General features: G+C 36.3%; 1 protein-coding gene across 1 annotated transcript in view; it reads left to right on the forward strand.

Annotated features, from left to right (window-relative positions):
- The window catches only part of LOC131684708 (neural-cadherin), a 181,295-nt gene that overhangs the window by 148,837 nt on the left and 14,937 nt on the right, over positions 1 to 17,521 (forward strand). Inside the window, exons 9-11 of the mRNA XM_058967813.1 lie at positions 1,966 to 2,207; positions 14,482 to 14,691; positions 14,835 to 15,005. Coding sequence (XP_058823796.1) covers positions 1,966 to 2,207; positions 14,482 to 14,691; positions 14,835 to 15,005 — 623 coding nt within the window. The remainder of the gene's footprint in view (positions 1 to 1,965; positions 2,208 to 14,481; positions 14,692 to 14,834; positions 15,006 to 17,521) is intronic.

The raw sequence follows: 17,521 nt of genomic DNA on the forward strand, positions 1-17,521 counted from the left end.
CTGCATATGTACTATCGACAATACTTAGTATCGAGGTTTAAATTATATGCAAATTCATCCGTTTGTGGAACTCCAAGTGATTTTAAAATATTGCAATTGGTATTAATTTAAGTAATTGATTTTTTGGGCTTTCACCTAGGTGCCAATAACTTATTAACGACTGTTTTGGGCGTATCCAGTTCGGAAAACAGAACGAAATGGAGATTTAAACGAATGAAATTATGTGAAAAAATCTCTCCAGAGGCAGGATTCGAACCGAACTCCGGCCCAATGCCCAAACCTTTGTCCTATTCCTAGGCTATGATGACACCCCAGAAAGAAGACATGGTTATCGCATTGGCGACAGCGATCGTGCCTCTGCCTCAGGCAGTGGTACAATCACTGTCACCAATGCAATGTATTCTTCCTAGAACGTCATCATAGTCCATGGATAGCATAGGGGTTTGTGCATTGGACCGGAGTCCCAAGGGTTGCAGGCTGAAACCCTGCCTCAGGGGTAATTTTTTCACATAATTGCTGTCATTTAATTTACCATTTCAATCTAAACTCAATTTCAACCATTCAAAAACCATCAATTAGAGGTTAATCGAGGTCCCCAAACTCCGATCCAACGTAATGGATTCCACTTCTCCGAATTGCGACATAATGATTTGAATGACCACTTTGCAACTAAGTGGTGCCATATCATGCAGCATTACCTCGATTTCCCCATCGTCCATATACATGGAGATCTTGATTTTGGTATTGTCACTCGCAACCAAGTGTATTTGGTAATTATGCAAAATTGAGCTTTTCGGGTGGGCCAATTTGTTGAAGGTTATAATGTCTGACATGGTCGCTTTTAATGTCTGACATGGTCGAATTGAATTAAGGCGATTTCCGTAAGTTTAAGCTGGATTTTCATCTACAGAAAATGATATGAATACTTTAACGGTACAATAAGTATTCTTGGTTTTAATGTAGCTAATAATAGTTTTAAATTACGAATAATAAATATGTCAGACGAAAATTGCAAACGAAATACATTGAGTCTCAGTATGTCGTCATCACCTTAATATAAAGCTTACCAAATTGATGAATCTAGAGTGCTTTCTGATTGAAAATTCAATTTGGATTATTAATGTCTTTAATATCTTCAGAATTTGTTCGTTGGTCATATTTATCTGATAGTGAGAGGAGGTTATCAACAACAAGCTAGGTGAAAGTATGACTCAATTGAGCTGATAAACTACTTGCCAGCTCAAGCGTAAAACGTCAAACATTTATCACTTGTATTTATATTGTAATATGTAAACAAGTAAGTCAAATAGAAAGTAATTCATGTAATGAAATGGTCATTTAAATTTTAGCGGTGTTGTTGAAAAAAGACGGTGAAAATGCATAGCACTGGTCCACTCCTTCAATATTGTGTCAATAACACAATTATATCAACCAGGAGATAAAGTGTTAGTATAATTTGATTTGCTTTGCTAATCAAAATACCATTTAAATAATACAGTGAATCATAAATATAAACGTGAGATATAATTTTGGTAGCTTTCTATTACGTCATTCTAATCGGGAATGTTGACTGATCTTTTTTTTTGGGAATACATTTCAACGCAATGCTTCGCACGAAATTCCGGTAGCAATAAAAACAAGCTTTACGATGATTGAAAAAGCCTTTTTTAGATTCTAAATATGCTGATCTATTCGTGTATCCACTCAAAATTTAACAAATCATCTCCACCCCGACCATTAGGAGCGAAAGCACGGCAATATCCATAAATCTCAATCCTCCCCCAATTCCTGAACCCCCTTTTCGCTTCATTCTATCACCTGACTGCAGCTGCATTTGTTTGCCTACAAACATAGCTTTTTTGGTTTTCACCTGGGTCCACCATCATCATAAATCGATCGAATGTCCATTTCCCCCCCGAACCTCCCCACACAAGTAAACATAATACTAACCTATTCGGCTAACAGTTGCGGCGAGGGTCGCGTCATGTCACCGGACGGCAAAGGTTGCATGGATCGGAACGAGTGTCTCGATTTGCCCTGCCTGAACGGGGGCATCTGTGTGAATCAGGAACCCCGGTTGCGCTACCGCTGCGACTGCCCGGACGGATTCTGGGGCGAAAACTGCGAACTCATCCAGGAGGGACAGACGCTGAAGCTGAGCATGGGCGCACTGGCCGCCATTCTTGTGTGTCTACTAATCATATTGAGTGAGCATTATTCCCTACAGAATTGCAGAATACGGAAGTCTATTCCGTCTTTGGTTTTTTTGTTCGACGTTCTTTACCTTGTTATCGATAGTTGTTTTCCGTTCTGCTTTCGCTGGCTTGAATGTCACTGCATATTCATGATAAAATAACGTGCGCTGTTTTTTTTGCGCTTTGCAACGAACGAATGGTAGACAGTAGAATACAATTTGCATGATTTTACCGTTTCCGCTTTTCATTATCATTTAGAATTACTATCCAACCTAGAAGTGTAAAACTCAGTGTACATGAAACGATAAACCTACATCCTATACGCTAGCTTTTCACCCATGCCACCCATCCATTAGCCCAACCCACCCACAAAACGATGAGCTATAATTTTAGCTTTAAGATCGGTAAGTAGTAGCGAGTAGCCAGTTTCACGTTGTTTCGTTCTTTTTTTCTCTTTTTATGGCACCAAATCTTTTTGTTTACCCTGCAACCATAAAACGTCCGCATACTATGACCTCCCACTTACAATCACACCCACACACACATACGAACCAAACCATGTGCACATCCACCCGAAACTGTGTCCATGTGATGTATATGGCTGTGTGTGTACGCGTGTATGTAGCTGCCCGGCGGGATACCGGGCGTCGGGCGCCCAGTGCGTCAACAACAATGAGTGCCTGTGGCATCCGTGCCAGAACGGGGGCCGCTGCCGGGATTACAATCCGCCGAAGAAGTACGAGTGTGTATGCCCGATGGGTTACACCGGAATGCACTGCGAACTGGAACTGCTGGCTTCCGGGGTGTTGACGCCATCGAAGGACTTTATTATTGCGCTGATCGCTTGCGTCAGTACGCTTATTCGTAAGTATTTAGCGCTAGTGAAGGGGGCTGCTTTTGTCATATACATATTGTAAGAGGTTGTTCACTCATTCACCACCGTGGGCATGCGGATCGCGATTTTAGGTAAATCGAAGAACTTCAGTTTTATGTCAATGGAAGATTGTGAAATAGATGGTTGGTGAATTGCATGAAAATAAAACATGAAATACAGCTGAATTGAATTGAGTTGATCAGTTTTGGAAGTGAAGCTAAAGGAATTTGATCAATTTATTTTATAATGATAAATTGGAAACTGCTGATAAGTCAGAACAGTAAAAGACAGACATTTTAGCTCTTTTTCGCATGCAGCTAATGAACTAACAAGCTAATGGCCATTATATTGAATCGTAACTTAGGCATGTTTCCAATGATAAATTCGAAAGGAAGCCACATTTCAAAAGCAAAACCCCAAATCCCGATCGGTTCGTTTTATTCGAGTAACTCATTCGTAACTCATGCTTCACCATTACTGTAATCTTTTTCTGTTTCTCATTTTCTATTCTAACAGGTATCATGCTAAGATAAATATCTTCCGTTCAATTCCATTATAATGTTATAGTATTATAGTGGAATTGAACGGAAGACATCTGCCTTAGAGGGTCAATTGTGTCGTTCGAATAACTCGTTCAAAAAGTTGTGTTTTAAAAGGTGTATTCTGTTTTCAGGCGTCTACTCCGTTTCAAATCGAAACATCTTGTGAAAAGATGGAATTTCTGGTATCTCGTCAAGCGATTGTGTCACAACATGCTGGCAACACTGTGTAGTGAAAAATACTGGATTGCATTTAAAATACAATATATCAAGAAACTAAACAGATCTTTCTACTTTAATATACCAAGGCTATTTCCTCAAGAATTCGATATTAATTCTTGCTACTAGACTTGACGAAATTCTACGAGAGAGCCATAGAACTCGATCATCCCTGATTCAAAGAAACTTTGCAGATGTGTTCGGATCATGTTTTCCACTTGCGATCAGATCATTTTGACTCAAGATCAATTTTTTAAAGGAAGTTATTGCGCTACGAAAAATTATGAAATTGTGTCCAGAAAAAATTCTCCGAGCATGAGGGGAAAGAAGCTATGTAACACCACTGTAGAACTTTGCTAACATCGAAATATTGTAAATCGAAATATTTTTATTGGCCTAAATTATGTTGTAGAGTTTTTGAACTTTTATCTGTCAAAAAAGTTAAGGCGACAGCAATACGTTTACTTCTTCCAATTCTGTCGCAACAATTCCTAAGAATACTCTGCGCGTACTAGAAATGTGAACGCGTTTTTCACGAAACCACGTTTTTGCAGTTTATTGTTCTTTAATTGGTTAGCAAAATCTGTAAGTACAAGACTGTGTATCAGGTCAAGGAGCTGATTTTTTCAGCTGGCTGGAAATGTAAATCGAACAAAATTATTGTTTAGAAATTTTCACTGTATATTCAGAATTCTACTTAGCTGCATAGTTTTTTAATTAAACAATTGTGTGACATATTCACTACTCTTCATTCAAATATGCACCATTTCGTAAAAATTAACATATCAAGACATTCCTGCATACATTGCTTTCTATTATTCCATAGATTTGGGAAAACTCTAGTTTTTGGTTTCAGGTTGCAGCAAATACGTTTCAGATTTCCATTCGAAAAAAGCACCACCATCTAATGTTATAGTTACACTGCCCATGATCGCATATCAGTCCCATAAAGATAGGAAATCTCATAGAAAACGGGACAATTATGCAATCATGGGTAGTACACTACCCTCCAAAAGTATGAAACAACTTCCGAGAGTATTGAAGCACCCCTTAAATAATATCATCTGATTAAGGGTTTATTCATCTTGCTGTACCCGTTTCTTGAATCCCAGATTGTCTAAAAATGTGCTTTCTTCGATAAAGTTATCCTAAAGATAGAGAGGGTTCAGCGTTTATACTAACACCCGGTTATTTTGATTTATAATAATGTCATTAATTGTCGGTAGTGTACACATGAACTGAACCTACTTTAAACTTGTCCTAGTTATTTCGCCTTCCTAACAATAAACAAAGTACATGTTTTTAAAAAAGTTGCTTAAAAAATCATGACCATGATTTTAGAGAGGATAGAGGATCGTAATGGGGAAAAATCGGGAACTATCAAATCTCAACCGTTACAGAGCTATTGATCTTCCATAATTTGTTCTTCAAATTGATATTCCTATCTCTTCTACTTTCGTTGAAATTTTATCATTAAACTTTTTCTGTAGTCGACTTGTAAATGTTTAAAAGACTATAGGCTAAAAAATATGCTTTATATCCTTATTACCAAGATATTTTTGGAAATCTGAGAAAATTTCCTACAAAATTTTGTCCAAATACCTTTTAGTTAAGTGTACTAGGGAACGTTTTACCAGCAAATTAGTTCAAAATGTTTGTTTTTCGAGGAGTTTTGTAATTTGTCTAATTACTAATTAACAAACTTGATCATTGCCATTGTTCATTTGATGCCCCATAGAATTCTTTACAACATAAAGTCACCATAACGCAGTGGGTTCAAAATCGTAGTTTTTGCATAAGCAGTGATGTGATTAAAAAGATTTGCGTCTAAACGAAAAGAGATAATGTTACAGACTCAAAGGAAGTGTTGAACTTACTTGGATGCATCAGTTCGATAATAATAACGGTGATTATTATTATTTACTATTTTGAAGAAAATTAGCAAAAATGCTAATATTAACTATAGCTTTGGAATAATTTACTTCTAAAAGTGTACCAGATTCACTTAACTGCAATATATTGGTACATTTTTCTAAAATTTTCTTTGCTTTCCACTGGAAATAAAAAATAATATGAAAAGTGTCATACTTTTCTATTCACAGCTAGTATAAGAGGAAATAACATAAAAATATGCATGTTCAATAATTCAAACACGAGGAAACGAGAAGAGATAAGTGTATAACGCCAAAGAACAAATTGTGCAGCTTTTTCAGACGAACAATCATTAAAATAATGATGTTAACTATTTGAGTTTTAAAGAAAAGGACTAAAACTCTATATTTTTGATACTTTACTTCTAAAATGTAACTTAAACTGATATGAGAGAACCCCTCACCCTTCTAATGAAACTAACAGAGTTGAAATACAAAGTGTAGTTTTTGAGAGACATTCAAAGACAAACAAATCAAATTCAGAAAAAGTTCAATAACTCAGTAACGACTGAGAAATTATGGTATGTGTAGAACGATTTTTTCCTGTAAATATGATCCTCCATAATTTTTATCAGCTCCATAAGGTATGTTAAGTTTACAAAACTGTGACATATTTTTTTCTTTCTTTTTAATAAATCTTCTTTAGTCCCTTGGCGTAGTCTCAAAACACTTTCTGATTTATTTAATATAAATTTTCCTTCAGGGGGTCTTCTAGCGCAAAATTTAAATAAAATTGATTTTTATATTTTTGCATATTTTGCATCATTAAGATAATGTAAAATGCTTAAGGAAGATTTTAATCGTATTTAGCGTGGTTCGTCTGCTAGATCCCATCAAACATTTTTTCATATAAGGCTGACAAAATCAGGTCGAGAAGCTAACAAAATCGAGGTCAGACATAACCGGGGACTGATAAAATTGCGTCATGACGGCATTTTCTATTTTACCTTATTTTTTAGACATTTAGACGTTCTTAGAAATTTGGACGCTTATTGACGTTTTATGCATTATTAGATCTTTTTATAGTGTTGATTATTTTAGATTTGTGTGAACGTTTTGAGATATCGGTAACTTTTAGAGGTTTCGGACGTTTTTTGATGTTTCAATTGGCTTAAAATTTTCTTAGTTAATTATAGACGTTTTCAGACGTTTCAGATATGTTTCGAAGTTTCTGGACATTCTTGACACTTTTAGATGGTGTTGACTTTTATAGATGTTTTGCGTTTTTTGACGTTTTGGGCCCTTTATACCTCTTCTGACGTTCTTGAACTTTTTTAGAAGTTTTAAGGTGTTTTGAATCTACTTGGGCGTTTTAAACCGCCCACAGATGTTTTAGCGTTTTCAGTTTTAAAATTTTTAAATGCGTTAAGCGTTTTTTCGTTTTTGACGTTTCTAGACGATCCTATGTGTTATTTAAAGTTTTTAGACGTTAATGACGATTTGTTTGACATTCCTGGCGTTTTTTAGAGCTTTCGGACATTTTAGTCGTTTTTGGCGTTTTCTAAGGTTCTTAGACGTTTTTAGATGTCTTCAAACGTTTTGAGTTGATTTTAGACGATTTTTTATGTTTCTAGAAATTTTGTGACACTTTTAAACTTTGTTAACCTTTACCAACGTTTTTTGACGCTTTTGGACGTTTTTTTGACGTTTAGGCGTTTTTGACGTCTTCTGACGTTTTTGAACGATTTTAGAAGCTTTACAGTGACTTAGGTGTGTTCAGACGCTTTTAACCGCCTTCAGAAGCTTTTAATGTTCAGACGAGTTCAAAAACCTACAAACTTTTAAAAACATTCAAAAACGTCAGAAGACGTCAAGAACGTGTTCTGACATTTTTTTAACGCTTCTAGAAGTTTTTAGGCAGCTTTGGGCGTGCTCAGACGCTTTTAACTGCCTTCAGAAGTTTTTAATGCTCAGGCGATTTTGAAACTTTTAAAGTTTTTGTCATTTTTAAACATTTTTGACGTTTTTCAGTCCTCCTTAGAGGAATTCAAAAAAATTTAAACGTTTTTGACGACTTTTATAAATGACCCACCTCACACCCATACATATCTTTTGCAGTGCGGAAGGTTTACGAGAGTTATTGACAAGTTCAGATATTTTTAGCGTTTTTTGGAGGCTTTCTGACATTCTAGGCGTTTCTTGACTTTTTTCGCACATTTTGTGATGCTTTTAGAGTTGGTTATACGCTTTCGGTTTTCCAGACAATTTTTTGACGTTTTCGGACAGTGTTTTTAGATGGTTTCAAACCTGATTAGACGCCATCAGAAGATTTAAATGCTCTTAGACGCCCAAAGATTTTTTTTTACTTTTTTAAGTTTTCTGACGTTTTGAACTCTTTTAGAAGATTCTAAATGCTGTGGGACGTGTTTAGCCGTTTTTCAGCCATCTTCAGACAATTTTGACGTTTTTTACATTTCTTATTCGTTCTTAGGTGTTATTCATTGCTTTTAAACGTTACTTTAGATGTTTTTGGCGGTAATTTTATAAGTTTCCAGGTTTTTACACTTTTAAACATTTCATTTTGATCATTTTAGACGTTTTTAGACGTATTTGCTTAAGACGTTTTACGACTGTTGTAGATGTTTTCAAATTTATTTAGACGTTATTGGACGGTTCAGATACTTTTTAAGAAGTTATGAAGTTTTTAGAGGTTCTTGGATGTTATTCACGCTTAGACGTTGATTAATGTTTTCAGATTCGTTTAGAGCTTTCATAGACTATTTTCAAAGTTTTAAGCGTATTTGAGCGTATTTTTTATTCCTAGACGTTTTCACCATTTCTAGAATTTTTAGGCATTTTGAGAATGTTTAGGCCTTCTACACGCTTTATGCATTTTTATATGCTTTTAAGCTTTTAGAAGTTTTTGACGTTTTTAGACCTTTTTACTTTTTTACTGTTTTAGGGATTTTTGGACGCTTATATACATATTATTTCACATTCTTAGACATGTTTTTACGATTTTGGACCGCTTTTGGTTGTTCAATACGTTTTTCACGCCTTAAATGTTTTAAAGCGGCTTTAGACGCTTCAGGCGTTTATGAACACGTTTTATGAAATTTGTATACGCTTTTGACGTTTTTGGACGTTTTGGACGTGTGTATGACAGTTTTAAACGCGCTGAACGTTTTTAGACGGTTTTAGCGTTTTTTGGCGATGTCGACTATTTTAGAAGTTTTTGGGCGTACTAGTTTCTTATTGGACACGCCTTTCATTTTTTTCACAGTTTAGACGTTTTTCACTTACAAGCTTTTTGCAGCATTTTTAGGCGTTTCTAGGCATTTTGGGACGTTTTTAGGGCTTTTAGACGCTTTTGGGCGTATTTTCACGTATTGAGACGATTTTAGACGTTTCAGGTGTTTTTGATATATTTTTATGTTTCTGAAGTCTTCAGGCGATTTTTTTTAAGTTATCTGACTTTCTTTCCGTTTCAAACGTTTTTCACAGGTTTTGAAATGTTATTAAGAGGTTTTTAGACGGTTTTGGAGTTTTTTGGCGGCTTTAGACGTTTTTGATTTTTTCAAGCGCTTTTAAATACTATAAGACGTTTTGAGGTTCTAGACAGTTTTTGACACCTTTAGATATTGTTGAGGTTTATAGGTGCTTTTTGAAGCTTTAGAGTATTTTAGACGCTTTTAGGCGTTTTAAGACTTTTTTGACGTTTTCATACGTGTTTGACATCGTCTGACGATTTTAATATATTCGCACGTTTTTAACTTTTTAAGAAGTTTTTAATCGGTTTTAGATTTTATTGTGAGCGTTTACACTTTTTCAATAGCTATTGGTGTTTTTGACGATTTATTCAATGTTAAACGTCTTGAAGTGTTTTTTCCACTTTCGTACCTTTTTGCCTTTCTCAATAGAAAGGTATTGCAATTGCTCTGAAAACCGACTTTTTAACGGAGGCCCGGAGGGCCGAGTGACATATACCATTCGATTCAGTTCGTCGAGTTCGGCAAATGTCTGTGTGTGTATGTATGTGTGTGTATGTATGTGTGTGTGTGTGCGTCTGTGTGTGTACGCGAACACAATCTCACTCACTTTTCTCAGAGATGGATGAACCGATTTTTACAAACTTAGTCCCAAATCAAAGGTGCAACGTTTCCATAGACTGCTATTGAATTTCTAATGGATCCGACTTCCGGTTCCGGAATTACAGGGTCATGAGTACGATCACGCAGAAAATGTCGATTTTAAGAAATTCTGCAATGAATGTATAATGGTGAAAATTTTTCCAAAATATGACCACAACTGCTTCGATTTGTAGTACTAGGTCATTAACAGCCATTCAAAGTCTCTTTGGTCACATTGGCCACCATCATCGGTTCCGGAAGCCCCGGCGGAAGTATCCAAATTCAGACTAACAGTCACATCGGTTTCTCGGAGATGGCTAGACCGAATCAACCAAACTTAGTCTCAAATGAAAGATGTTGCGTCCCCGTAAATGGCTATTAAATTTTATCCCCAACCGACTTCCGGTTCCGGAGTTACGGGTTGTGGCGTGCGATCACATAGCAAATTGTGATTCAAACCGATACCCCGATGAAAGCAAAAAAGGTAAAAATTTCGCTAAAATGTCTCTCAAATAACTTAACTTTGCAGTTCTAGGTCACCGATGGCCAAACAAACTTTCGTTGACTACATTGACCACCATAGACGGTTCCGGAAGTGCCCGGGAAAAGCGGCCATCTTTCATAACTAGCAAACTCATATCAGTTTCTCGGAAATGGTTGGGCCGATTTTCACAAACTTAGTCCCAAATAATAGCTATATTATCCCCACAGATGTCTCTAAAATTTCGCACGGATCGCTTGTATGGTTCCGGAAATATAGACTGAACGGTCCGGTCACACATAAAATTCCCATATAAGCCGGAACTCACATTTTTTTTAAAGGGGGGACCCCATGAAATTTCAGAAATCGAATTCGTATTTTTGATGCCAAACATCTTTAAAATGCATGAAATGTCGAGATTTTATGTTATCTCGAAAAATTTTTTTTTATAAAAATCGACTTTTTGGGACTTTGCCGATTTCGCACCTTTTTTTTAAGTTCAATACTACCATGGCTGTTTTTTCTTTTTCAAAATTTTAGAACTCGAATAATGATTTATTTTCCTGCATATAGTTGTCATGTGATGTATATTAATAAAATGTAATATATGCATTTAAAAGTTTTTAATGAATATAAACAACGCACACATTCTCGTGATTCATGATTGAGAAAGGCACAATTGCACCGCTAGGTGGATTAAAATAGGTTTTTATATATTTATACTTGTTCAGTGTTTTTTTCCACGGTTTTGGACGTTTTCGACGTTTAAGACGTATTTCTATGGTTTAGACGTTTGACGCTTTCAGACGAATTTGACAATTCTGACCATTACAAACGTTACGTTTTAGACTTATTTGGACGGTTTTAGTCATTTTTGACGTTTCTAGACGTTTTTTTTTTTCTAGATATTCGTAAGTGTTTAAAGAGGTTTTTAACGCTTTTAGACATGTATATTTTTAGATTTAATCGAAGGTGTCGTTTTTAAACGTTTCTGGCATTTCTAGACATTCACAGGCATCTTGAGACGGTCTTTACGTTTTATATATTCTCATGTTTCCTTACGTTTTTGACGTTTTCAAACGCTTTTGCCTTTTCGACCGAATTTGAGATTTAAGAAATTTTTAGACGTTTATAACATTTTAGGACGCTTTTAGACATTTTCAGGCGTTTCTAGTCATTTTGGGCGTCTTTTTTTCTGGTGCTTTGGACGGTTTTTGACGTTTTCGGACGATTTATTCTTTTTTAGACTTCTTCTAGACGTTTTTCACGTTTTTTCGTTCTTGGGCATTTGTGAACGTTTTTAGTCGCTTTCAACGTTTTGGACGTTTTTTCTAGAGTTTTCACATTTTTAGATGATTTCAACGTTTTAATACGATTTTATAAGCTGCTATATTCGGTTTTTGACATTTTTAAACAGACAATTTTAGCCATCGTTTTTGCCGCGTTTGGTATTTTTAGACAATTTTCACGTTTTAGACGTTTTTAACGCTCCAACGTATTTAACTTTCCTGACGTTTTTTAGAAATTTTTAGTCGTTTTTAGATGTTCTTGACGTGTTTAGACGCTTTCGACGTTTTCGGAGCCTCTGTACGTTGCTAGACATTTTAGGCGTTTTTCCGCGTTTTCAGACTATTTTAGATTATCTTTTTAGTTTTTAAACGCATTTGGACATTTTTGCCGTCTTAAGACGACTATGTTGTTTTTATATTTTTAGACGTTTTGGACGATCATATACATTTTTATACGTTTTTACGCTTTTAGACGTTTTAAGGTTTTTAGACGATTTCGACGATTTAAAGTTTATAGTCGTTTTGGGTATTTTCCACGCATTTTCACGTTTTTGGAATGAAATGATTTTAAACGTTCTAGCGTTTTAATAGGTCTTGGAAGTTTTAAGACAGCTGGTTTTACAGTCTTAAACGTTTTGGATGTTTTTTGAAGTTTTTAAATGTTTTTAAACATTTTCGTTTCAACTTTTCGAAGTGTTGCAATATTATGTAAGAGTGCTGTAATTTTTATTCAAGCAATCTCATACTTTTATGTTCAGCGTACCTAAAAAATCATTTTTTGAACCTCACGGTTAGTACTAAAGCTCTTATTTCACAGAATCTCGATTCGCTATGTCCATTTTTCGTGCTCTACAGTGGTGTATCTCCCTAACCTTTCCATATGAAAAAATATGCATTAAAAAAAATACCAATTGACAAAAAATCAAAAATTTAAATTTCAAAAAGGAAATTACAGAACAATTATTTTTTAACTGTCATTTCTTTCAGTTAGCAAATGTTTAAAGAGCCAAAAAATGCATAAATGTTATAATAGCATGAAGAAGCACTTAAGGGGTTACACCACTGTAGAGCACGAAAAAATAAGCATATTTCGAAAAGAATTTCTTGACACAATAAAGAAATGAATCGAGATTTTGTAAAATGGGATTTATAACACAAAATAATTTTTTGGAGCAATTTCATCACAAGATGGTGGCTGTGCAATGTTTTCCCCTATGCAAGATTTTTTGGAAGGGGTTCACGGCCGGAAATCTAAAAAAACGCGGTTAAAAATTTCAATACACACGGGATAACATAAGAGGCGTTGCGGCAGAATTGAAAATTTGAACATTTACGTATTGTTTTCGTATTCCATGTTTTGGGATATCATTTTTAGCATCCTAAAGCACATTTTAAACTAATAAATAGAAAATCGATTTTTTTTTAAATTCTACAGTGGTGTAACCCCTTAAAAAGTTTTTCTAGCAAAAACTTCAATCTTTGTTTTAATTTCGTAATATTTGCCAGATTAAATAAAATTTTCTTATAAAACAAGATTGTAAACGTAATTCCATATCGAAATACTCATAACAAAAAAGTTCCAAAATACAGTCGTTTTCAAGATATTTTATGTTTAGTTTAAACGAAAAGAGATAATTCGAGATACAACAACCTTTTCAGAAGTTATTTGCGTTTTTCCTTCAACTATCAATAATTCCATACGCAATCAACTTCATCAGCTTCAGTTTCATATGAACCACTATGAGTGAAGAATTCAAAACATCTCCGTGCTCCACCAGGCAGATCTAACTCTCGCAATGACTTAACACATTTCAATTTTCTCAATTGAAACCGAAAACTTTGCAAACGAAATCACCGCAATCATCATTTCACCATCTTCCTGATTGTATAAACATCGACTTAAGGATTGGCACATCACGGTTCATTGTCTAGCTGTTTCTTTCAATATCCTGCCCCCGTATCGAAATCCGGTATGCGTCCGACATTGTGCTCATGTAGAACCGCGTCAATAGATAAGTACCCTGCCCGGCAGTGCTGGGACGGGATAGAGGGGTGAGGGTGCGGAAATCCAAAATCTTCTCTAAATCCACTGCGAAATGGAAAACATGATTGTCGACACAGTGCTGTACGGCCACCCATGGGCGAAATAAAAAAAAAAGACGAGAAAAGCCAATGCGGGGGCGTCGAAAGCTTTCGCGATGCTACACAGATTGCTGCGTGGCTTTAGAGAGGATTTTTTCTTTCGCTATTGTGAAGCTGCAACGAAAATATTCATAGAATTCCGTTATTGTCGTGCAATATCTTGCTGTTTTTTTCATACAATGTTTTCATCTCACTTGAAGTTCCCCTTTCAGTTTAATCGATAGTACTAGACTTAGATGAGAACCGGCTGCTCGGTGCAAAACTAGCTGCTTTCTTTATTCCAGCTGCACACCCTAACTGCTCTTTGTTATGCATAGAATGCTACTGCAAGTTTGGTTCATTTTTTGTATATTTCACTTTACCCTCCATTAAGTGCTGGGAGCTTAAGTTTTTTTTTATTCCATGTAGCGGAAATGTTAAAAAAATAGGTGAATGTTTCTTCGTTTCCAATTTCTTCGGTAAATACTTCGAATGCCATTTCCGGTTGCCGCAAAGCTCTTTTACGGTTTCGTTTCCTGTACCGTGCGGTTTGTTCCCATAGCAAACGCGAGCAAGACATCGGAAAGGGCTTTCGAATGTTAAATTTTTAATAAAGAAAAGTTGAACATGAACTAATCCTCGGTCCAACCGAATGTCCCCTTTCTTGGATTTTGCTGCCTATGCTGCTGCTGCTGCTGATGCTACTGCTGTTGGAAATGAATTGGCGCAATCGACTTTTTTCAAACAAAATAAAAACCACAGTCCTCGTGCTAGTGTTTGTGGTGTACAACCGGAGACGAGAATCGCACATCAAGTACCCAGGACCGGATGACGATGTGCGAGAGAATATCATCAACTATGACGACGAGGGAGGCGGTGAGGATGACATGACCGCGTATGATATCACCCCGCTGCAGATCCCGATCGGTCCGATGCCGGAGCTGACGCAGTGCAAAATGGCACCGTTGATGTGTGAGTGCTTTTTACCATAATTCCTTTGATCCTCTTGATAGCTAAGTTGTACTGGGTCTGCGTCCCAAATTAGTCGACCTTAGCCTCCGCGCGATTTTTTTTTTCAACACCAGCTGATTTAAACTGTTTCATTCGATCCGTAGACCCCGTGATGACGATGGGACCCGGGCACGAGCCGAACGTTGGTATGTTCATTGACGAGCACAAGAAGCGTGCGGACAGCGACCCGAACGCACCTCCCTTTGATGATCTGCGGAATTACGCTTACGAGGGCGGTGGTAGCACGGCCGGATCACTCAGCTCGTTACAGTCAGGTGAGTCTCTTGATTGGGTATTTGCACAAATTACTATGATTGGGGGGAACGATCCGTGTTATGTGCGCTGTTCATAGGTCCATATTCCCTCGCGTACTCTGGTTCGGATCAGAACCGGAAATAGAATACAGTAGTTTGAAATTCAAAATAATATGCCGTTCGACAGAGGAAAATGTTGCCTCGTCTCGATTTATTTAGACTGATGTGGTGAAATCTTGTTCGAGAAAACTGCTATATAAATCTTCATTCAACTGTGCATAGGTTTTCTACAAATAAAATGTATATCTATTAGAATAGTGCTTCCAGGTAACAATTTAAATACTTTGATGTTTTATTATTTTCTTTTATCTTGGTATTATGTCATTATGATTTTGTGCAACAGACATTTAATTTGCTTTGTAACTAATGTGTAAATCTTTGTTAGAACTTCCAACACATAATTCTAGATTACAAGTTTGAATTGGATTTTTACGATCAAATTCACGTAGCAGAACCCGGACTATAAAGGCTACTGAAATAGTTGAATTTCCATTTGTTTGCTTATTTTCTGGCGCACTGCCAACTTACCCAGTACACATCGCCAACTTACACCGGGGCCAGGGTAATTTGGCGGAATTTCCACGCCACATATTTATGTCTTTTAAAATAAAGACAATGCATTAAACACTTTGATAAAATTCGGGAATATTGCCAACAGTCCGCCCTTTTATGCTACGTCTTCTCTTCTGCACGATCTACCTAAATCACAGTCGTAAAAAACGAAAATTGAAAATACCGCCACACATTGCCACATTAGGAAAAAAGTATAAAAATCACGACATTTTACATTTTAGCGTGATTGAACGCACTGGAACAAACCTACATATTTTGAGATGTTATTATTCCATAGTCATGCTGTTTTCAAAATTAGCCGGTATCCCGATCAGAATGAAATAACAAGATTACAACAGAACACAATTTTGGTAACATATTGTGTTATAAATTAGGTCTCGTTAGTAGTTAAAATAACAGAAATTTATAACAAGTAACAATGCGAGATATAGTTTTGAAATATTTTTGTTATGTGTTTCTGATCGGGTAACTTAGCAATAATTGCTTTCAACAAGAATATATATTTTGTGAACGAAACAACGAATTTATCATATAAGGCCAATTTGAACGCACCGCCAGGGAAAGGTCGTCCGCGGAAATATTTTGATGCCGACAGTAAAAGTGAGGAAGATGTCTGCAAACTTCAAGACCACCAAAACAAAGAAATTAACAAGGAAAAAATAAACATCGTCTCTGCGGAAGTGCACGATACATATTTAGCTGTTTCTACAAGCGACAAATCATCGTTTCTTTACGAGAGCGCGGATTTTAGTGGAGCTGGAAGCCGTTTGTTATCCCGGCGGTTTGTGGCAAGAACCACCAGTTGTATGAAATTTGCAGGTTGTGGCGAGTTTATTGTCGTTTGCGATAAAGGTGGCCATTGCTATGCATATGAGTGCAAAGATGGTGATGGTTATTTGGCCGTATGAGCCAAGTGCTAGGATAAGGGAGCGCGGGGGCAGTTGGTGGTAGGGGTAAGTTGGTGGAATCCCTTTTTCTACGTTTCTATTAGACATACAGCGCTGCCTCTCGTTATATACCTCAAGTTATGAGAAACCCATTATCCAATGTGTTTTGGTTGCAAAACATTTTGTATTGTAGAAGTTATGGGCGATATTGTGTTTTCGAGCATACCAAGTAAATTTCCTAAATTTGAAACACTTTGTGTTATTTGGGGTGATTTTCAATCTATTTCCCGAATGATTATATTTTTCGATAGTGCGTGAAATGAGCTTTCAGTGTCCGTATAGATATTACATCTATCCACAAACAAAACTTATTTTTAAATAGTTTTTTATAAAGTACACTGAGGTTTTTCTCACGGTTTTTTCCACGGTTTTTTTACCCGGCTTTTTACACGGTTTTCGCAATTAGCATTGTTTTTTTTGCACGATTTTCGCAATTACCACGGTTTTTCGCAAAAATATTCTAAGTCCTTTTAAACGCAAAAGACTTAGACGATTTCTCAACAATTTTTTTGCGCGGGTTTCGCAAAAATGTTCTAAGTCCTTTTGGAAGCAAAAGACTTAGATGATTGTTGACCAAGTTTTGCACGGATTTTGAAATTTACACGGTGACTGCTTTTCCCTTCTGAATGCAAAGAATTTCGAAGATTTTTGGTAAAGTGGAAGTGGTTGCTTTTGGAACAGTATTAACGAGTAGACGCCAAATGACCATGTCTGAGGCCATTTTGAAAACCAAGATGGCGACTTCCGGTTCAATGGAATTCTCAAAAACTCCATCAATATGGATATTTTTGGAACGGCATTGATGAGTGGACGTCAGATATCGATGTTTAAGACCATTTTAAAAACCAAGAAGGCGACTTTCGGTTCAGTGGAAATCGCTAAAACCCAATCAATATGGGTAATATTGATGTCTAAGACCATTTAATACCAAGATGGCCACTTCCGGTCTAACGGAAT

This window comes from Topomyia yanbarensis, chromosome 2, assembly GCF_030247195.1.
Source record: "Topomyia yanbarensis strain Yona2022 chromosome 2, ASM3024719v1, whole genome shotgun sequence".
NCBI classification, from domain to species: domain Eukaryota; kingdom Metazoa; phylum Arthropoda; class Insecta; order Diptera; family Culicidae; genus Topomyia; species Topomyia yanbarensis.